The sequence below is a fragment of the Scyliorhinus torazame genome, chromosome 2, assembly GCF_047496885.1.
Source record: "Scyliorhinus torazame isolate Kashiwa2021f chromosome 2, sScyTor2.1, whole genome shotgun sequence".
In the NCBI taxonomy this organism is placed as follows: Eukaryota; Metazoa; Chordata; class Chondrichthyes; order Carcharhiniformes; family Scyliorhinidae; genus Scyliorhinus; species Scyliorhinus torazame.
Genome location: NC_092708.1, coordinates 130292038 through 130314509, shown reverse-complemented (window position 1 = coordinate 130314509; position 22472 = coordinate 130292038). Strand labels below are relative to the sequence as shown.

The following is a 22472-nucleotide window of genomic DNA, read 5'->3' as shown; positions in this document are numbered from 1 at the left end:
AGGGAAGAAACAATCAAAAGATTCAGAAGACAGAAGGATGTGGGAGGAGACAAAGTTCCAACAGTGCCAGAAGCAGGCCATTTGGCCCATCGAATCGGCACCGACCCTCTGAAAGAACCCCCACACTATCCCCGGAACCCAATCTAACCTTTTGGACACTAAGGGCAATTTAGCATGGCCAATCCACCTAACCTGCACTTCTTTGGACTATGGGAGAAAGTGCAAGCTCCACACAGATAGTCACCCAAGGCTGGAAATGAACCCGGATCCTTGGCACTGTGAAGCAGCAGTGCTAACCACTGTGCCACATGGTTGGGATGATTGCAGAAGTCGAGTTTAACAAGGCCGTGAAAGGATTGGATGAGTTTATAAAAATTTAATATGTTGAGAGGCACAAAATGAATGATGGTGACATGCTGAGAAGGGACGGGTTAGTGGAACTTTGTGCGAGATATGGCATAGAAGACTGAGCCTTGGACAAGTAGTAATATATGGAGGGAGAAGAGTGAAAAACTAGCAAAGGCCATTCGAATATCATGGTGACAAAGCATGGAAAAGAGTAAGTAGAGGTGAAAATAAACTTAAGTGATGGAAAGGAAAATAAAGCTCAGCTTTGCAATAATGAGGACAGTTGGGTTCACGTCTCTTGGTTCATTTAGCAATGAAGTGAACTGGAAGTGAAATGGATTTAACGGCAAGGGAGTAAAAATTATGGCAGGGATCTTACGGATGTTCAACTGTAAGAAATTGCTACTCATCCAAGATATAAGACAAGCTTGAAAGTTCTTGTAGGGTAGTGGCGGAAGAGGTAGAACAGCCATTAGCATAAATATAGGAGCTGGTACTTGATTTGTCACGCAGGTAGGTTCGATGTGGACTGGACTCGATGCAGGGAAGCTAGAAACAGACGTCTAACACCGGAGAAGATCCAACACCGTTTTATTCAACGATAGAACTGATATACATATTCAGCTGTGGGTCGACACTATACTGAACTGACTGGAGACCTTTTAGTAGCCTGACCAGACTTACTAGCTACCGCATGGTGTTTGCACTGCGCTAGCTCGTGGACTCTGACTGTCTCAGTGGCTGGGTCCCGAGAGAGCGGGAAACCTAGTGCCCTCTGGCTTTATAGTGTTAGTGTCCTGTCTGGTGATTGGCTGCACTGTGCTGTGTGCTTACTGGTCATCCTGTGTGTCAATTACTGCCTGTCTGCACTCCATTATATACATGAGTGGATATTATGACATCTCCCCCCCCTTTTTTTTAGATAAATAAATACTAAGATGTGCGTGCGTATATATATATATATATATGCCTAACTATATACAAAAGGTGTCTAAATGAATGTATATAGGTGTCGATAGTGCAGGTACATGGCAAAAGAAACAATATTTACAGAGGTTAAATCGATGAAGTCACAAAATGTACAAAAGTCCAGTCTACAGATTCAGTTTTTGTGGTGGGTGACGAATTCTTGTTGATCGCCACAGAGGTGGATCAGGAGCCGCCTGCACGTGGGTAGGCTGGATCGCTGCCATCGCAGTCGTCGCATGGGCCGGCAGGATTGCTGGTAGATCGGTGGCCTCGTGGCAGGGTACGTCCGGTTGAAGCATTGCAGGTAGCGGGCGTGGAACTTTTCGCAGTGCCCGTCTGTTGCGCCATAGCAGGGAGCCAATAGCCATGCGGACAAGGAACGATCTTGGGGCCACTTGTTTGATCACAACAGCTGTGGCTGACCAGCCGCCCTCAGGCAACTGGACACGAACTTGATCAGTTGGGGCCAGCTCGGGTAGATCCATGGCATGAGCATCGTATGTGGCCTTCTGTTGGGCCCGTGACTGCTGCATTTTCTGTAAGACTGTGAGGTGGTCAAGGTCTTGAACATGGATGGCTGGAACTGTGGTTCTCAGAGTGCGATTCATGAGCATCTGCGCTGGAGATAACCCAGTGGACAGTGGGGTTGCCCTGTATGCCAGCATCGCCAGGTTGAAGTCGGAGCCTGAGTCTTCAGCTTTGCACCGCAACCGCTTTACAATATGGACCCCTTTCTCGGCCTTCCCGTTTGACTGCGGGTAGTGGGGACTGGAGGTAACATGACAGAAGTTGTAGGACTGTGCAAAATCAGACCATTCCTGGCTGTAAAAGCAAGGACCGTTGTCGCTCATTACCGTGAGTGGAATCCCATGCCTGGCGAACGTTTCTTGGCAGGCTTTGGTTACCGCCTTCAACATGAGGTTGGACAGTTTCACCACTTCTGGGTAACTGGAGAAGTAGTCGACCAGGAGTACGTAGTCACGCCCCTTGGCATGGAAAAGGTCTACACCGACTTTGGACCACGGAGAGATCACAATTTCGTGCTGCTGCAACGTTTCTTTGGGTTGAGCTGGCTGAAACTTCTGACAGGTAGGACAATTGAGGACTGTGTCGGCAATGTCCTGGCTGTTGCCCGGCCAATAGACCGCCCCCCGAGCTCTGCGTCGGCATTTCTCGACCCCAAGGTGACCCTCATGGAGTTGGCCCATGTGTTCCTGGAGCGTAGAGGATCAGATAATTACGTCGCCAACGTATACTCGCACCCCCTCGATGCCCTCCATTATCTGCTCCATGATGCGGTGAAATACTTCGGAGGCAGATATGATCCCAAAAGGCATCCAGTTGTAGCAGTAGCGACCGAACGGGGTGTTGAACGTGCACAGCTTGCGACTGGACGCGTCCAGCTGTATTTGCCAAAAACCCTTGGAGGCGTCCAGCTTAGTAAAGAATTTGGCATGAGCCATCTCACTGGTCAACTCTTCACGTTTTGGTATCAGGTAATGCTCCCGCATGATGTTGCGGGTTAGATCCTTAGGGTCAATGCAAATGCGAAGCTCCCCTGACAGCTTCTTTATGCAGACCATGGGGCTGACCCAGTCTGTTTGCTCTGTGACCTTCGATATGATGCCCTGGTCTTGGAGGTCCTGTAATTGCTCTTCAGACGTTCCTTGAGGGGTGCCAGCACCCGGCGTGGTGCATGAATTACAGGGGTGGCGTTCGGCTGGAGCAGGATTTTATTTCGGTATGGGAGCACTCCCATTCCATCGAATACGCTGTGGTACTGCGTGATAATGTCATCTCTGTCGGCTTGCAAGTTTCCATCAGGCGAGGCCGTCGCCGGTGATGATGACATGGTGTGGACTCGCTGAACCAGGTTCAGGAGCTTGCAGGCTCGAGCACCGAGCAGGGACGCTCTGTCAGGCCCGACGATTTCAAACCGCAGTGTTGCCTTGATCGCTTTGTTGGATACCCCTAGTTGACAGGAGCCACTGGCAGCTATGGCATTGCCATTGTAGTCAAGGAGCTGGCAGGCCGGTGGAAGAATGCTTGGTCTGGCGCGGATGGTGTTGAGGTCGGACTTTGAGATAAGGTTCGCTGATGCGCCGGTGTCCAGTTTAAATCGGATGCGAGCCTTGTTAACTGTGAGGACAGCAGACCACTCGTCGTCGGGATCCACACTGAGGATCGAGAGGCATTTCGCCGTTGTGGTGGAAGGCAGCGCATGTGTAGTTATGATGCTCACCCGGTATGGGGACTTGAGGCACTCAGCATCAGGGTCTGTTGGGCTGTCGGGATAGGAATCTGGCATGCCTTGTTGTATTGAGCGGAGACCTCTGCGCCGCAGCTGGGATCGCTGGCTGCTGAGCAGTGGAGCAGATCTGCAAAGGGCTGCGTAGTGGCCAAGCTTGCCACACTGTAGACACTGGCGTTCTTTTGACGGACATTGCCGCTTTAAATGGACGGAGCCACAGTTCGGACACATCATGACGCCGACGTCAGCACGTTCCATGCGCCATCGCGCATGCGCAGTGCGGTCGGTCGACGTACACACCTGCGCAGTCGGGTTGTCGGGCTCGTCGTCCACTCGGTCGTGGCGCGCGTGCGCAGGGACCCAGGAAATGCGCGCGAAACGGCCACTCTCCTCGATGCTCAGGCCCTGCATTTGTGCAATGGCCTGCACCCGTTCCGCCTCGAGGGAGGCCAGCTTAGCAGTTTCTGCCGCCCTGATGTGGGAGTAACGATTCTTAGCATGCTCATGGACAATGCACGTTTCGATAACGACAGAGGGGGTCAACTGTTTGACTTTCAGGAGCTGCTGCCGAAGAGAGTCAGAGTGGACCCCGAAAACGATCTGATCCCGGATCATGGAATCAGCCGTCGAGTCATAGTTACATGACTGCGCTAGGATGCGGAGATGGGTCACGAAGGACTGAAAAGGTTCATCCTTACCCTGAAGCCTCTGCTGGAAAATGTACCGTTCAAAGCTCTCATTCACCTCAATGTCGCAGTGGCTGTCAAACTTCAGCAGGACTGTTTTGAATTTTGTTTTGTCTTCGCCGTCAGCGAACGTAAGAGAGTTGTAGATGTGGATGGTGTGGTTCCCCGCGGTGGAGAGAAATAGCGCGATCTTCCTGGCATCCAACGCTGCTTCGAGGTCGGAGCCTCGATGTACAAGAGGAACTTTTGTTTGAAGATTTTCCAATTGGCGCCGAGGTTGCCGGAGATGCGGAGCTGCGGAGGAGGCTGGATGTTTTCCATTTCACCGGGTGGCTGCTTACTGGTCAATGCTGATTCACTCGAGGTAGGTCCGTTAAGATCAGTATCACTCTGGTACCATGATGAGTTAGGCAGGTAGGTTCGATGTGGACTGCACTCGATGCAGGGAAGCTAGAAACAAACGTCTAACACTGGAGAAGATCCAACACGGTTTTATTCAACGATAGAACTGATATACATATTCAGCTGTGGGTCGACACTATACTGAACTGACTGGAGACCTTGTACTAGCCTGACCAGACTCACTAGCTACCGCATGGTGTTTGCACTGTGCTAGCTCGTGGACTCTGACTGTCTCAGTGGCTGGGTCCAGAGAGAGCGGGAAACCTAGTGCCCTCTGGCTTTATAGTGGTAGTGTCCTGTCTGGTGATTGGCTGCACTGTGCTGTGTGCTTACTGGTCATCCTGTGTGTCAATCACTGCCTGTCTGCACTCCATTATATACATGAGTGGATATTATGACAGTATTGACAGCCAATGATGTTACTGAGGGGCAGAATTTGGATAAGGAAGAGAAGGATGCTTACAATGGTTCATAGGAAAACATCCGAGCTGATGGGATGGCCAGAGAAGTTATTTTTAGAGATGCGCGCTAAATACATCAATTTTAGCAACCAAACTCACTTGCAATCACTTAATATCAAGCAAACAGGAAAATTCATCAAAAGCTAACTAATATTTCTGGTTTCCTGAAGCAACTTTTCTCATCGAGACTGCTAGCATCCAGTCGATGTCCCATGTCCCCTCTTTCTGCTGAATCCAACTGCACACCCTTTCTTGTCTATTCACAATCCCTTCCACCCATTATTTTCCCCCTCTCCCTCCCCATTATCCAATTAACCCCACCCTCAAAGACTCTGACCTGAATACTGTACTTGGTCGAAACATCCCAAGTGCAATGACACAGGTGACCAACAGTGCATCACATAGATATTACAACACTGAAATAGGCTAATAGTGTTTATTTATGATCCACTTGAGCAGTATTCCCAGTCCCATAACACTGTCCTAATCTCATATCCCTTCATAGAATTGTAGCATCACTACAGTGCAGAAGGAGATGCTGCATCGAGTCTGTGCCGACCCTCTGAAAGAGCATCCTACATAGGCCCACTACCCCATCCTATCCCTGTAACCCCAGTTAATCTTTGGAGACTAAGGGGCAATTTAGTGTGGCTAATCCACCTCACATGCACATCTTTGGATAGTGGGAGGAAACGGGAGCACCCAGAGGAAACCCACACAGACACGGGGAGAATGTGCAAACTCCACACAGTCAGCCGCCCAAGGCCAGAATCGAACAAGGGTCTCTGGCACTGTGAGGCAGCAATGCTAACTACTGGGATTGGATTGGATTTGTTTATTGTCACGTGTACCGAGGTACAGTGAAAAGTATTTTTCTGCGAGCAGCTCAACAGATCATTAAGTACATGAGAAAAGGGAATATAAAGAAAATACATAATAGGGCAACACAACATATACAATTTAACTACATAAGCACTGACATCGGATGAAGCATACAGGGTGTAGTGTTAATGAAGTCAGTCCATAAGAGGGTCATTTAGGAGTCTGGTGACAGTGGGGAAGAAGCTGTTTGAGTCTGTTCATGCGTGTTCTCAGACTTCTGTATCTCCTGCCCGATGGAAGAAGTTGGAAGAGTGAGTAAGCCGGGTGGGAGGGATCTTTGATTATACTGCCCGCTTTCCCCAGGCAGCGGGAGGTGTAGATGCAGTCAATGGATGGGAGGCAGGTTCGTGTGATGGACTGGGCGGTGTTCACGACTCTCTGAAGTTTCTTGCGGTCCTGGGCCAAGCAGTTGCCATACCAGGCTGTGATGCAGCCCGATAGGAGGCTTTCTATGGGCCACGGGAAATGACACCCCTTCATTTCCACTTCAACTACCTACCTAACTTATTCTGAAATATTGACAATGTCTCTGCTTGAATCTCATTCTAAATCTTTGCATTTCATCTTATAGATAGTTCAAGATTCGTCAATCATTGGTGACAGACTGTTTTGGTTTGGTATATTTCCTTCATAATTTTAAAAACCTCAAACCAATCACTTTTCTACGTCCTCTGTCCCAATGGGAACAGTACCAATTAATCAGGTTTTCTTTGTATTTTTATTTCTTCATACCAGCATCCTAATAAATCTGCACTACTCCAGTTCAATTGCCTCTGATTTTCATATTGATCTGTGCATGTTACTTCACTACAATCTTGCTGAGGTGTTATATCGGCTCACAATTGCATCTTGATGTATATTTTGCCATAAAGTCCTGAATTCCATGAGGTTTATTTCTGGCCTTATGCAATTGAGATGCTACTTGTAATATCTCATGAATCCGAAACCCCAAATCTCACAGCTTTCCTCCAGGAAGTACTTCCAAAAACAGTAAACGAAAGGCCAGTTAGCAGAACATTTGTTGCAGGGAGATTGTTCGAATCCATTATTTTTTTTTGAAAAATATTTTATTGGAGGCATTTTCAAATACATACATAGCAAAGAAGAAAAACAAAAACCAACCACGGCCATAGCCTCAACATCCTGACACTCCCCCCTCCCCCACCACCACTCTACCTGCTGGCACCCTGGCACCACCCACCCCCTTTTTTAAACTTTTAACCCAGACCACCAGCCCAAACTGAAAATGACCCCCCCCCGCGCTGATGTCTCAATAAAGAAGTCAATGAACAGCTTCCACCCTTAGGTGAATCCTCCTCTGCACCTCTGACGGCAAACTGGATTTTCTCTAAGTGTATGAACTCTGCCAAATCACTCATCCACACCCCTGTACTAAGTGGCTTTGAGTCCCACCAGCCCAACAAAATCTGTCTTCGGGCTATCAACAACGCATAGGCCAACATATCGGCCTCTCCCCACCGGCACTCCCGGATCCTCCAACACGCCAAATATTGCCACCACCAGACTCTTTGCCCCCAAAACCTTCAACATTACATCTGCAAATCCGTTATGTGGGTCCTGTGTACCACTTTAAACTGGATGATACTTAGTCTTGTAAATGACGAGGACGCATTAACCCACCACAAAGCCTCACTCCATACTCCAGCCCCCAGCACCCGACCAAGCTCCTCCTCCCACGTACGCCTAACCTCCTCCACCGGGACACTTTCTCTCTTCAACAGCTCCCCATATATATCAGAGACCTTGCACTCTCCTATTTCCTCCTTAGACAGGAGTTTGTCCTGCAGCATCATGTGTGGCAGCACCAGAAGCAAGGTCACGTCCTTCCTCATCAAGTCCCTTATTTGCAGATACCTGAACCCATTCCCCTTCAGAAACTGATATGTCCCCTCCAGCCCCTCCAGGTCTGCAAACTTCCCTCCAACAATAATTTCCGAAAGTATTCTATCCTCATCTGCCGCCACCCCCGGAACCTCATCGAGGCAAACCTATGATTGCTATAAATCGGAATTTACTTCCATTCTAAAATGCTGCCGGCACTGGTTCAACAACCTCAACACTAATACCCCTGGCAGGCTCATGGAGTATTTGACCAGCGGGAACGGAAGGCGCACCAGCAATAGTGCTCTCAAACTGGTTCCTTCACTTGAGGCCACCTCAATTCCCCCCCACCGCCCCCCCACATCACTGACCTTCAATCCCTCTCCAAGAATACCTTCCTCACCAGCAGAGCCTTACCCTCCCACACAAACCTCAAAATCATCCCATTAACCTTCCAAAAAAAGGACTTGGGCACAAAGATCGGGAGGTTCTGAAATACAACCAAAATCTTCGGCAACACCATCATGTTTACCATCTGGAGCTGACAATGGCAGCAGATCCCACCTCTTAAAGTCTGCCTTCATTCCCTCCACAAACCTCGACAAATTCAACTCATGCAGTTGGGCCAACTCTGCGCCACTTGTATCCCAAGGTAACAAAAAGCTGCTCCTACCAGCCGAAGCGGAAGCCTCCCCAAACTCCTCCCCCTGTCCCCGGGCCTTAATTGGGAATATCTCACTTTTCCCCATATTGGCCTTATATCCTGAAAAGAGACTAGACCCCCCAAAAATCCCCATGATCCTGTTGAAGCTCTCGACCGGGTCTGAAATATACAGCAGGAGATCATCTGCGTACAAAGCAGCCGCCCCCCCGCCGCTCAATAATCCTCCACCGCCTCAAGACCCTAAGCGCCATCGGCACAATTGTGAAGACAAGGAGCAGTGGGGAGCAGACACCTCTGCCTCGTACGCTGGTGCAACCCAACATACTCTGAGCTGACCTGGTTTGTCCAAACACTCGCCTTAGGCGCTTTATACAACAGCCAAACCCAGTCTACGAATCCCTGTCCAAACCGTCCCAGCACCTCGAATATGTAGGCCCACTCAGCCCGATCGAATGTTTTCTCGACATCCATCGCCACAACACTTCAACCTCTTGGTAAGAAATTACACAAAGTTGTGAACACAGCCCAGTCCATCATGCGAAACTGCCTCCCATCCATTGACTCTGTCTACACCTCCCTCTGCCTTGGGAAAGCGGGCAGCATAATTAAAGACACTGCCCACCCAAGTTATTCTCTCTTCCAACCTCTCCCATCGGGCAGGAGATACAAAAGTCTGAGAACACGCACTAACGGGTTCAAAAACAGCTTCTTCCTCGCTGTTACCAGACTCCGGAATGACCCTCTTATGGACTGAACTGATCTCTTCACACATCATCTCTACTGAGTAGTACGACACTCCATATGCTTCACACGATGCCCGAGTCTATGTATTTACATTGTGTATTTATGTATGTCCCATGTTTTTTTCATGTATGGAACGATCTGTCTGGGCTGTACGCAGAACAATATTTTTCACTGTAACTTGGTACACATGACAATAAATCAAATCAAATCCTCCAAGGACATCATAATTACAGTCAGTAACCACCAGACATTTATCAACAGCTGCCGCCCTTTCAGAAATCCCGTCTGGTCCTCACCTATCACCCTCAGCACACAATCCTCTATCTGCGTCTCCAGTACCTTTGTATCTACATTCAACAGCGAAATCGGATGGTACGACCCACACTGCTCCGGGTCCTTGCCCTTCTTTAAAATGAGCGATGTCAAGGCCTGAGACAGAGTGGGTGGAGCTCTGCCCTCTTCATCGACTCATTATACATCTTTATTGACAGGGGCCCAGCTCTGACCCAAACTTCTTTTAGAATTTGGCTGGTACCCCTTCCGGACCCGAGGCCTTCCCCATCTGCATCGACCCCACAGAATCCATTACCTCCCCCAGTCCCTGCACCTTCAGCACCCTTGAGAACTCCATCCAAAAACCACCTCATACCCTCATCCCCCACCGGAGGCTCCCAGGTATACAATTTCAGGTAAAAAGCCTCAAATACCCCATTCACCTCCTTCAGTCCAGTTACCACAATACCTCCGTCATCTCTTATCCTCCAAATTTCTCTCGACGCCGCCGCATGCCTCCTCAGCTGATAGCCAACAGGATGCTTGTGTTTCTCCCCATATTCATATTACCCCCCCCTGGCCCTGAGCAGTTGCCCCACTGCTTTTCCTGTGGACACAAGTCCAAACTCCATCTGGAGCTTCTGTCTCTCCTTCAACAGCTCCTCCTCAGGCGCCATTGAGTACCTCTGCTCAACTCTCAGAATGGCCTCCACCAACCACAACCTCTCAGCCCACTCCTCCCTCTCTTTCTGCACCTGGAGCTAGATAAACTGCCCCTTTACTACCATCTTCATTGCCTCCCACAACGTGGAGGCGGAAACCTCCCCTGTCTTATTCTGCTCCACATAGTTCCAGATAGCCACTCCTATATTTTTGCAAACCTCCTTATCCGCCAACAACCCTACATCCAAACTCCACTGTGGTTGCGGAGGACTCCCCCTTGCCACCCGCAAAGCCACCCAATGCAGCACATGGTCAGACCACGATTGGCGAATACTCCGATCCAATCATCCCTGCCAACAGTGCCTTGTCCAGGTCAAAGAAATGAATCAAAACAATCCAGGAGTACACCCGATGGACTTGCGAGAAGTACAAAAATTCCGTCACCCTAATTTCATATGATTGATTTCTAGTCACTAAAGGATGTCGAAGCCCCAACAAAAAAATACACGATGAAAAGAAGCAAGCGGTAGTCCATCTGAGAGCTTGTGTTCGGTGTGGCATTCTGTTGGTGGAAAGATGATGGGAGCTCGCCGGGTGGGGCTGCGCCCATTACGGCGGATAAGCTGGCTGAGGTGTTGGCGGTGGAATTTGAGCAGCAGTTCGCCAAGCATTTCGAGCATCGGGAGGGATTGAGAGACCCCCATTCCAAATGATAACGTGGAAGGTGCGGGGGTTGGGCGGACCAGTGAAGCGAGTAAGAGTCTTCTTGCCTTCGAAGAGCTGGAGTGCCAATGTGGTGCTGTTACAGGAGACTCACTTGAGGGTGTAGGACCAGGTAAGGGCTGGGTGAGTAAGGTGTTCCATTCAGGCTTCGATAGCAGGGCGGAATGGTGGCAATATCGGTGGGTGAGAGAGCGAGGTTTCAGATGGAGAAACTGATGGGTCAAGGAGGCAGGTACATTAGAGTAACGGGGGCTTTGGAGCAGGCCTGTACTGTGCTGTACTGTTCTATGTTCTATAATCCCAATTTGGGCATTACACGGTTGGTATAGGCCCTTCAACCCAGGATGTTGTGCCAACCATTTATCCTAATCGAAGATCAACCTAACCTACACCCCTTCAATTTACTGCTGTCCATGTGCCTGTCCAAGAGTCGCTTAAATGTCCCTAATGACTCTGACTCCACCACCTCTGCTGGCAGTGCACCCACCACTCTCGGTGTAAAGAACCGACCTCTGACATCTCCCCTATACCTTCCTCCAATCGTAGGTACAACAATTGATTAGGAAGGTGTAAGAGTGAGTTAATAGATTTAGTAAAAGAGGGATAGATCAACAGCCCTGCATTAGAGTAAAATTGTATGCTTGTCAAGTGCTCTCTCTCAAGGTCCTAATATCAACAGAATCCGCCAGCAAGGCTATTTTTTTTTTTTTAAGAAGACAGTTGGAAGATAGAAGATTACAAACAAGCTTTTTGGTGAAGGTTTAATAATAAACCTACGTAGGCAAGATTGGAATTTTATCTCACTGTTCTGTGTACTGACGAACTGTATAGTAGTCAGTATCTAGGTGGGAGTTATATTAGAATGCTCTTCCTGTGATTGCTGTGATAGAACTGTGAGAGCTGTATTAGAGCAGGGTGCTCCTCCAGAGGTTTCCTCCATGATCAAGTCATAAACAAACTATTATAACCTGTTCTTGGGTCTCCTATGGTTAGTTAAAAGAAGTCCAGCACAACAGAAGGCAAATGGAATGTCATTGTTTATTGCAATGGGAATGGAATATAAAAGTTTTACTGCAGCTGAACAGGGCATTGGTGAAACCAGGGCCAGAATTCTCCATTTGGGAGACTATGTTCTCCCGCTGAAGATGAATCACCTATGATTTGTGTTGGAACTCAGAATGGAAACCAGAGTGAAATCCCTTGACACGCAAATTTATGCACAGCGGGGATTGCGAGGGATTCCCTCGCGAATCCCGCTATCGGCCGTCATTTTGAGCAGGCGGCGGCAGGGTCCCCATCCCGCCGCAAAATAATTTTGCCATCCCCACCACTGGATTTTCTGGGTCACCCCCCACTCTGCACAGCACAAGGGTGACCCGACCATCCCCATCAGAGACCCCCCCCTTCCCCCATAAGAGATCCCACACCAGGAAACCCCCCGTTACAGAAACCCCTGCTGGGAAGCCTCCCCAATTCAGAGAGCACTGCCTGGAGCTCCCCATTGCAGAGACCCCTTCCTGGAAGCTAGAATGCCGTCCAGACAGTCCATACACCAGCTGGCTCAGGTAGAGAAAGCAACACCTGTAACTTCCTAGAAAGGGAAAAACACATCAGCTGGGTTGAAACCTCCTTTCATTCACATCCATGTGAAATTGATTTTACTAGGCTGTGATTGACAGTTTACAGACAGTCAGCGATCTGGATTGTTTAATCTCATTTTCCTTGACGCTGGAGTGGTTATCAAGTAGCCAGCTGCGAAACTAACCACAAAGTTTATAAACATCTAGGTATAATTGGCAGCGCTTGGACCACATCAAAGGCAGTTTTTGTAAAGTGCTCTCACTTCCTCTTGTTCGCTGCAGTAAGCACTTCCTTTGATGTGATCATCCAGGCAGGGTCCGTCTTATTGGACATTTCTCTGGTGGGGGTTTATGTTAGGGGGTCTCAGCAAGGGGGAGGGGGTTCTGGTGGGTGTAATGGGGAGACTTCTGGTGGTCGGGGGCCTCTGTAATGGGGGGGGGGGGGGTTCTGTTGGGGGCCTCTGTAATGGGGAGGTTCTGGTGGGGGCCTCTGTAATGGGGAGGTTCTGGTGGGGGCCTCTGTAATGGGGAGGTTCTGGTGGGGGCCTCTGTAATGGGGAGGTTCTGGTGGGGGCCTCTGTAATGGGGAGGTTCTGTTGGGGGCCTCTGTAATGGGAGGGGTTCTGGTGGGGGCCTCTGTAATGGGGAGGGTTTCTGGTGGGGGGGCTCTGTAATGGGAGTCTGGTGGGGGCCTCTGAAATGGGGGTTTTTGGTGAGGGCCTCTGAAATGGGGGGGTCCTGGTGGGGCCTCTTTATTAGGGGGGTTCTACGGGGACTTCTTTATTGGGGGGGGTGGGAAAAGAGGTTCTGCTGGGGACTTCTGTATTGGGGTGATTCTGGTGGGGACCTCTGTAATGGTGGGGGTTCTGGTGTGGGATTTTGTAATGGGGTGTTTCTAATGGGGACATCTGTAATGGTGGGGGTGTCTCTTCAGGGGGGTGGTTTCTCTTATGAGGGGCTCTAGTGGGGTGTCTTTGGGGGAGGGATGGGCAGGATTTGCATTGTGGTGAGGAAGGGGATGTGTCCGATAAACCTGGCGGTGCAATTCCTTAAAAAGAATTACCCCCTTGGCCCATCGTGAGGTACCCTATGCCAACGTCACGTTGGGAAATACCTTGCCAATGCTCTGGGCCAGGATTCACGCAGGCTTTGAGAATCAGATGCCCAGCCATTTAACAGTTTGACCCATTTGCATCCTCCCACTGGCACGGGGCGCAATCCTCGATGCAGTCGCCAGCTGGTGACCAGATCACCGCAATGGAAATGGTGCCATTTTTTTTGCCAACTCTGGATTCTCCGCTGCATCGGAACTCCACTACCGGCAGCAGGCGCTGGAGAATCCAGCCCCATAACTGGAATATGGTGTATAATTTTGGTCTCCTTATTTGAAATGGGGGGATTTCTGGTGGGGGTTTCTGTGTTAGAAGCAGCTCAAAGAAGGCGCGCTCAACTCATTCCAGAGCTGAAGGGCTTAACTTATGAGGAAAGGTTGAACAAGTTGGGACTGTACCCGTTGGAATTTAGAATGAGTGGTGATCTTAATGAAACATACATGGTTCCCAGGGTACTTAATAGGGTGGATAGTGCGAGGATGTTTCCACTTTTTGGGGAGAATAGTTTACAGGGGGACACAAGAAGTCTCCATTTTGAGCTAGAGATGAGGAGAATTTGACTGTCTGAGGGCTGTTAGCATGTGGATTCTCTTCTGCAGAAAGCAGTGGAAACTGAGTGACTGGATTTTTTCAAGGCAGAGTTCGACAGATGTTTGAGAGACAAGGGTGTCCAGGGTTAGGGGTGGACAAAGAGGAAAGCAGAGTGAGACCACAAGCAGATCAGTCATGATTTAATTGAAAGGATCGAAAATGTACCACTTTTCACCTATTAACGTTGACTTCCATTTGCCCATTTTTTCACATTCCATCAATATCCCTTACACAGATCCTGAGTTTTGTTTTAGCGTTGCCTGCAGATTCAGACACCACTGCCTTTAGCACCACATCCAACTCATGAAAGTATAACTTTTCAGTCCCAGAACAGAAACCTGAGGAACACCACTGTGAGAAATTGATTTTAACCTCCCCCCGCCCCCCCGACTACCAACCACACCATCCAACTGCTCAAACAATTTATAGGATCTATTGAAATCAACATTGGCTGCTTCAAAATGATTTCCCCTTCATTTAGATAATTCATTATTTCATTTTGGAAGAGGGGCGGCACAGTAGCACAGTGGTTAGCACAGTTGTTTCACAGCTCCAGGGTCCCAGGTTAGATTCCCGGCTTGAGTCACTGTCTGTGTGGAGTCTGCACGTTCTCCCCGTGTGTGCGTGGGTTTCCTCCGGGTGCTCCGGTTTCCTCCCACAATCCAAAGATGTGCATGTTAGGTGGATTGGCTATGCTAAATTGCCCTTAGGTTAGGTGTGGTTGCTGGGTTACGGGGATAGAGTGGAGGTGTGGGCTTAAGTAGGGTGCTCTTTCCAACAGCCAGTGCAGACTCGATGGGCCGAATGGCCTCCCTTCTGCACTGTAAATTCTAGGATTTCAACATTTTCCCTAATACAGATGTTAAACCAACTGGTCTGTAATTACCCTCTTTGGAAACTCTCCAGTCCCCCGGGCACATGTCTATTCTCAACAGAACTTAAAGCTAATTCCTATGGCCTCTGCTGTTTCTTACCTCATTTCTCTCAGGACCCTTGGATGCATCCAATCAGGTCTCAGCACTTTTGTCATCTTTTAGCTTAACTAACATCTCAAATATTATCCTTTTATTTTGGTATCTATCATCTTGATTTTAGTTGAGATTTACCCAACATGGAATCCCTACAGGGCAGAAGACGGCTATTCAGCACATCGAATCTGCATTGACCTTCGGAAAGAGCACTCTACCTAGGCCCACTCCATCCCCGTAACTCCAACCGTTGGACACTAAGGGGCAATTTAGCACAGCCAATCCAACTAAACTGCATATCTTTGGACTGTGGGAGGAAACCTGGAGGAAACCCATGCAGACACGGGGAGAATGTCCGCGGAGTTTGCACAGCTACCCAAGGTCAGAATCCAACCCAGGTCCCTGGTGCTTTGAGGCAGCAGTGCTAACCACTGTGCCACCCATGCCCATTAATCTTCTTTAAATTAGCGTACATTCCAAAATAGCAATGTGTCAGGAAAGTAAAAGGTAGTTTTAAGGCATTTATATTTGTATTGGTAAACATTAGTAATAAGGTATAGTTTTAATAATAAATAAATAAAAAATATGTGGGTTTAATTTAATGTTTCTCTCCCTGGAAGGGTAAAATTGATCATTAGATTCATGCTGGACAAAGGCGTTTTGTATGTGTGTGGATTGGTTCCAATTCCACATAGATGAGAGAGGCACTGTGGCACAGTGGTTAGCACTGCTGTCTCACAGCGCTTGGGATCCTGGTTCAATTCTGGCCTTGGGTGACTGGGCAGGGTTTGCACGTTCTCCCTGTGTCTGCATGGATTTCCTCTGGGGGCTCCGGTTTCCTCCTACAGTCCAAAGATATGCAGGTTAGGTGGATTGGCCAAGGAAAATTGTCCCTTAAGTGTCCAGGTTAGGTTACGGGGATAGGGTGGGGGAGTGGCCATGGGTAGGATGTTCTTTCAGAGGGTTGGTGCAGACTTGATGGGCCGAATGGCCCCCTTCTGCACTGCAGAGATTCTATTGTGCTTAGAGGGCTACAGCATGAAGAATAAATAAACCAGCAAACTTAGCAACTGGGGCCTTATAATGTAGAGAAGCTTTTAAGTTTTGGTTTAGCTAATTTGATTATAGTTGGAGAGAGACGGCAGCTGTCACACTTCTGCTAGAAGCAGTTGGTTTTAGAAGGCTAAAGTGGAAACATCTCTTTCAGCCTTGCTAGAAGAAAGCCATACTGTGGAGTAATGGTTAAGAAAACAGATGCCGTAAATCCTTCTGCATTGTAGGGATTCTATGATTACTGCTCAGTAAAATTACAGAGTATAAAGGCAGTGGATAGTGAGAGGCCAGAAAGATAATCGCGAGTTTGTGAGAAATTATTACAGTTTGAGAGACATTATTTGAAATGTGGAAATTGCTGGTTGGATCTCAGAGTTTGTGCAAAAGCCTTTAAGACAAAGAAACCTGAAGGGAGCGGTGTAAAACCTGAAAGCGAAACCTTGATGGAGGCAGTGGAGGGAAAGCATAACTTAAAAGAAAATTTGAAAGTGTGACTTTTGAAAGCCAAATTTGAAATCCCTCATGTGGAAGCCAAGTTCAGTGTGACAGTGTGGCTCACGGTATAAGAATCATCTGGGGGGATTTTGAGGAGGAACCCACAGGTTTCACTTGGGTTCAGAGAGGAGTGTGTCGTACCATAGTCATCTTGTGTACATAAAAGAGACTTTGTGTGTTAGTGAGGCCTTTGAAGTTTAAAATGTACTTTGTAATTGTGTTAATCTTGAAATCTGTATGGAATTAAGCTACTTAGGGTCCTGTGACTGTTCCTCCACGTTTTACAAAAAAACGTAAAGGTTACAGTCTTTTGAGCCAGGGTTCCATTCCGGGATTTTCCTATCCAGTTATAGCACCAACTAAAGTATTGAATGAATTGAGATAAGATGATATGATGAGGTAACTGCATGGACTTATCTGCATGCAGGAATGATATGTTGCGCACCCCAGATGACCAAAGCAAATCAACCCAACTACTCGGGGCCATTTTAGCATTCATTCAATTTTAAAGACATCAAGATGCATTCATCTTGCATTTTAGATACAGTTTAAAAATTCCTTTTATTACTCAATCCATTTAATTCAAATCCTTGGTTGCTGCAGTTTGCATCCTTAAGTGCAAATTAAATGATACTGAGCTGTAAATTAATTGGAATCAGTGTCATATAATCACGTTCTTAATCGGATTTCAATGAGGTACATATTATAGAAAAATTATCAGAAACTTATCAAGTACGGTTACATTGTCTCATTTGCCTTACTGTTAATTTGAATACAAACACAGTTGTGCAGCTGTGAAGCATTTGTACAAGAGGTTTTCACGGACAATGGGCCCAAATGTAACTCTATGCAGATATTGGGTTTTGAGTCAGTTAATAAATGTAATTGTTTGCAATTAGTTTGTCCATAATTGAGGTTAGAGATGGTGTGACCACCCTGCCTGTTGATCTTTACATAACAAATTAAACTATTGTGCCAACTGTTGAAATTTGCATATTTCTATTCAATAAGACTTCAACTATTGTTATCATTACTTGCCCAGCCCCACGACACCTGCATTTTTAAAACATTACAAATCCCCTGTTGCTGGGCAAGTGCGTCCTGAAGCATACAAGAAGCATACAATTGCTTCCATTGGAAATATTACATGTGCAGCTTGTAAGAAAAAGCTCAATTTTAATTTCTATGACACACTTGACTGGATATTTTGTTTTAAAGTTCATAATAGCAAGTTTCTACAAGATGATTATGAGAAGAAAATGGCATTTTACATAGGAATGCAGAGCACTGAAAAAGATATGGCAATCTAACCGGGTGGTCCCAAATATCAATATGCCTCAATCATCCACTGAAACATTAATTCAATTTTCCTATTTTTCAAACATTCGCCACTTTCAAATATTCACCACCCTCAATGTAAAGTCTAAACTGTCTGTGATTGGACAGCACTTGCTGAACAATCCTGAATGTACTAAGAATTATACCAACAACCAATTTAAGATTATCAATGTGGCTCATGCACTTGCTGAAAGCTTCAAATATTCATAGGCAGTGACCTGTCCACTAGAGGCAAAAGGAACACATTCAGGCATTGCTCCTTTTCTAAACTAAAAAGTTTGGGGGACAGCAGGTCTCTGGTGCATTCTCCATGGTAACGTGCATTCTCCATGGCAATGCCTCGACCAGGGTCAACTGGCCAACCAATCAGCACCGTTTTCTCACACAGTATAAATCGTTGCTCCCTTTGAAATATGGCATTCTTTCGTCTTCAGTGATGAGTGCAAGTGGAAAAGCTTCGACAGCTTGCATCTTTTTTCAGCAATATTGACAAAACTGCACTTTTCAAAAGACTGTTTGCTCAGTATGTAAATGTGTTCTGTGGTATAGTGCTATCGACCTTTGCAAGTTTGATCTCCCTGCCATTAGCTGGCCTTCGCTAGTTAGGTGCAACAGTTGACTTGATTTTAGTGGGGAAGATGAATTAATCAGGGCACTGTCCCATGATAGATCAGACTTGAGGCATCTCTGCCTCCACTCGCATTGGGAGAACAGTAGCTTGAGTGAAGCACCAGAAGCCTCTGGAATATTGTATTAGAAGCCTGGGGGAGGAAGGGGGAAAGCACATGATGAGAAAGCAGACTCACCTCCATGATGGTGGGAAAGGCTTCCTCCATTCTCAAGTATTTCTTCTCTGGCTGAAGCCTGATTTAATAAACACAAATTGAAACTGTTAATTAAATACATTCAGCAACACATACCTCAAGTCATTTTCAATTATATAGAATCAAAGCTATTACAATGCCACCCTTCAAGCTTTCTCTGTATATTTTAATATTAATTATAGCCAATAGTTATAATTTGGAAGCATAGAACTTGAACATTGTTGAAAAGAGAGATAATTTGCTGAGGCTTTTCGTAGATTCCCTACAGTGCAGGAGTCCAATTAGCCCATCATATCTGCACCAACCCTCTGAAAGAGCACCGTACCTAGGCCTACCCCTTGCCCTATCCCTGTAACCCATCTAACCTACATATCCTTGGACACCAAGGGGCAATTTAGCATGGCCAATCCACCCAACCTGTTTTTCTTTGGACTGTGGCTGGAAACCGGAGCACCCGGAAGAAACTTATGCAGACACGGGGAGAAAGTGCAAACTCTACACAGACAGTGACTCAAGGTTGGAATTGAACCGGGTCTCTAGCGCTGTGAGGCGGCAGTGCTAACCACTGTGCCTCCTTTGAATTCATCTTGCATTCATTAGGACAAATGCAAGAATGCCAAATAGTACAACAATTTATAATATAGGAGAAAAGGCTGCTGATTGATTAGCAAGTCAATTCTAATTGCTTTCTCCATGGCATCGCCAAAGAAGAACTAAAGCCTCCCCAAGCTCTCAGGTAATACAGAAAAAGCTGCAAGTTGCCCTTTGTTTACATAGAATGAGTCCCTGCTTGGAAAGCGTCCCGCAAGTCTAAATGAGCCATGTTGTAAGCTTGACTGATTATCTTAAATTTACTGTTAGTAAAGTTAGCTATTAGCGCACTAAGAATTGTACAAGTACTGCCCAATTGCAAAATCACATCTAGCAGTAGACACTTGTTTTGGATTTTGAGTATGGTTTGTATTCTGCCTATTACAAACAACCAAAGGAACTTGCTGTTTGATTCAATTAGCCAAGCACTTGCATGTACAGTCTACGTAACTGGCATCATATCAGCACTGAAATTCATACAGATCATTGCTCATTTGTGTGGTACACAGAATGTCTTTTCAAAAGATGATAGCACCTGTTAGTGGAAAATATCAATTGCATGGCCACTGCATAGGAACAGCATAAAACAGCTTGCAAGCCAATTCAGATTTTTGAATTTGCCTTTCCAGGGTAATTTGAAGTGGGTTGGGAACTTTTCAGGTCGGACAGTGGTGGACTTTGGCCCATTTACCATATTGCACTATACACAGCAATCAGTAATCTAATCGGGATTGCCATTGTCCCTCAGGATAGTTTTGATGTGCTGTATTTCTGCGTCAAGTTGCAATGTGAGCAAATAGCTTGGGCTCGAGTTACAAGATTGTTGATCAGGCTAATAAGAACATAAGAACTAGGAGCAGGAGTAGGCCACCTGGCCCCTCGAGCCTGCTTCGCCATTCAATGAGATCATGGTTGATCTTTTGTGGACTCAGCTCCACTTTCTAGCCCAAACTCAATAACCCTTAATCCCTTTATTCTTCAAAAAACTATCTATCTTTATCTTAAAAACATTTAATGAAGGAGCCTCTACTGCTTCACTGGGCAAGGAATTCCATAGATTCACAACCCTTTGGGTGAAGAAGTTCCTCCTAAACTCAGTCCTAAAACTACTTCCCCTTATTTTGAGGCTATGCCCCCTAGTTCTGCTTTCACCCACAAGTGGAAACAACCTGCCCGCATCTATCCTATCTATTCCCTTCATAATTTTATATGTTTCTATAAGATCCCCCCTCATCCTTCTAAATTCCAAAAAGTACAGTCCCAGTCTACTCAACCTCTCCTCGTAATCAAACCCCTTCAGCTCTGGAATTAACCTAGTGAATCTCCTCTACACACCCTCCAGTGCCAGTACGTCCTTTCTCAAGTAAGGAGACCAAAACTGAACACAATACTCCAGGTGTGGCCTCACTAACGCCTTATACAATTGCAGCATAACCTCCCTAGTCTTAAACGCCATCCCTCTAGCAATGAAGGACAAAATTCCATTTGCCTTCTTAATCACCTGTTGCACCTGTAAACCAACTTTTTGCGACTCATGCACTAGCACACTCAGGTCTCTCTGCACAGCAGCATGTTTTAATATTTTATCATTTAAATAATAATCCCTTTTGCTGTTATTCCTACCAAAATGGATAACCTCACATTTGTCAACATTGTATTCCATCTGCCAGACCCTAGCCCATTCACTTAACCTATCCAAATCCCTCAGCAGACTTCCAGTATCCTCTGCACTTTTTGCTTTACCACTCATCTTAGTGTAGTCTGCAAACTTGGACACATTGCCCTTGGTCCCCAACAGCAAATCATCTATGTAAATTGTGAACAGTTGTGGGCCCAACACTGATCCCTGAGGGACACCACTAGCTACTGATTGCCAACCAGAGAAACACCCATTAATCCCCACTCTTTGCTTTCTATTAATTAACCAATCCTCTATCTATGCTACTACTTGCCCCTTAATGCCATGCATCTTTATCTTATGCAGCAACCTTTTGTGTGGCACCTTGTCAAACGCTTTCTGGAAATCCAGATATACCACATCCATTGGTTCCCCGTTAGCTACCGCACTGGTAATGTCCTCAAAAAATTCCACTAAATTAGTTATGCACGACCTGCCCTTTACGAACCCATGCTCCATCTGCCCAATGGGACAATTTCCATCCAGATGCCTCGCTATTTCTTCCTTGATGATAGATTCCAGCATCTTCCCTACTACCGAAGTTAAGCTCACTGGCCTATAATTACCCGCTTTCTGCCTACCTCCTTTTTTAAACAGTGGTGTCACGTTTGCTCATTTCCAATCCGCCGGGACCACCCCAGAGTCTAGTGAATTTTGGTAAATTATCACTAGTGCATTTGCAATTTCCCTAGCCATCTCTTTTAGCACTCTGGGATGCATTCCTTCAGGGCCAGGAGACTTGTCTACCTTTAGCCCCATTAGCTTGCCCATCACTACCTCCTTAGTGATAACAATCCTCTCAAGGTCCTCACCTGACATAGCCTCATTTCCATCACTGGCATGTTATTAGTGTCTTGCACTGTGAAGACTGATCCAAAAAACCTGTTCAGTTCCTCAGCCATTTCCTCATCTCCCATTACTAAATCTCCCTTCTCATCCTCCAAAGGACCAATATTTACCTTAGCCACTCTTTTTTGTTTTATATATTTGTAGAAACCTTTACTATCTGTTTTTATATTCTGAGCAAGTTTACTCTCATAATCTATCTTACTCTTCTTTATAGCTTTTTTAGTAGCTTTCTGTTGCCCCCGAAAGATTTCCCAGTCCTCTAATCTCCCACTAATCTTTGCTACTTTTTCCTTCAATTTGATACTCTCCCTTATTTCCTTAGATATCCACGGTCGATTTTCCCTCCTTCTACCGTCCTTCCTTTTTGTTGGTATAAACCTTTGCTGAGCACTGTGAAAAATCGCTTGGAAGGTTCTCCACTGTTCCTCAACTGTTTCACCATAAAGTCTTTGCTCCCGGTTTACCGTAGCTAGTTCTTCTCTCAT

At 46.6% G+C, this 22472-nt stretch overlaps 1 protein-coding gene across 2 annotated transcripts in view; it reads right to left on the bottom strand.

Annotated features, from left to right (window-relative positions):
• agps (alkylglycerone phosphate synthase) overlaps positions 1-22472 on the bottom strand; it is a 218479-nt gene that overhangs the window by 5514 nt on the left and 190493 nt on the right. For both annotated transcript variants that reach the window (XM_072477056.1, XM_072477065.1), the window contains exon 19: positions 18852-18909. In XM_072477056.1, the coding sequence (XP_072333157.1) occupies positions 18852-18909 (58 nt within the window). The remainder of the gene's footprint in view (positions 1-18851; positions 18910-22472) is intronic.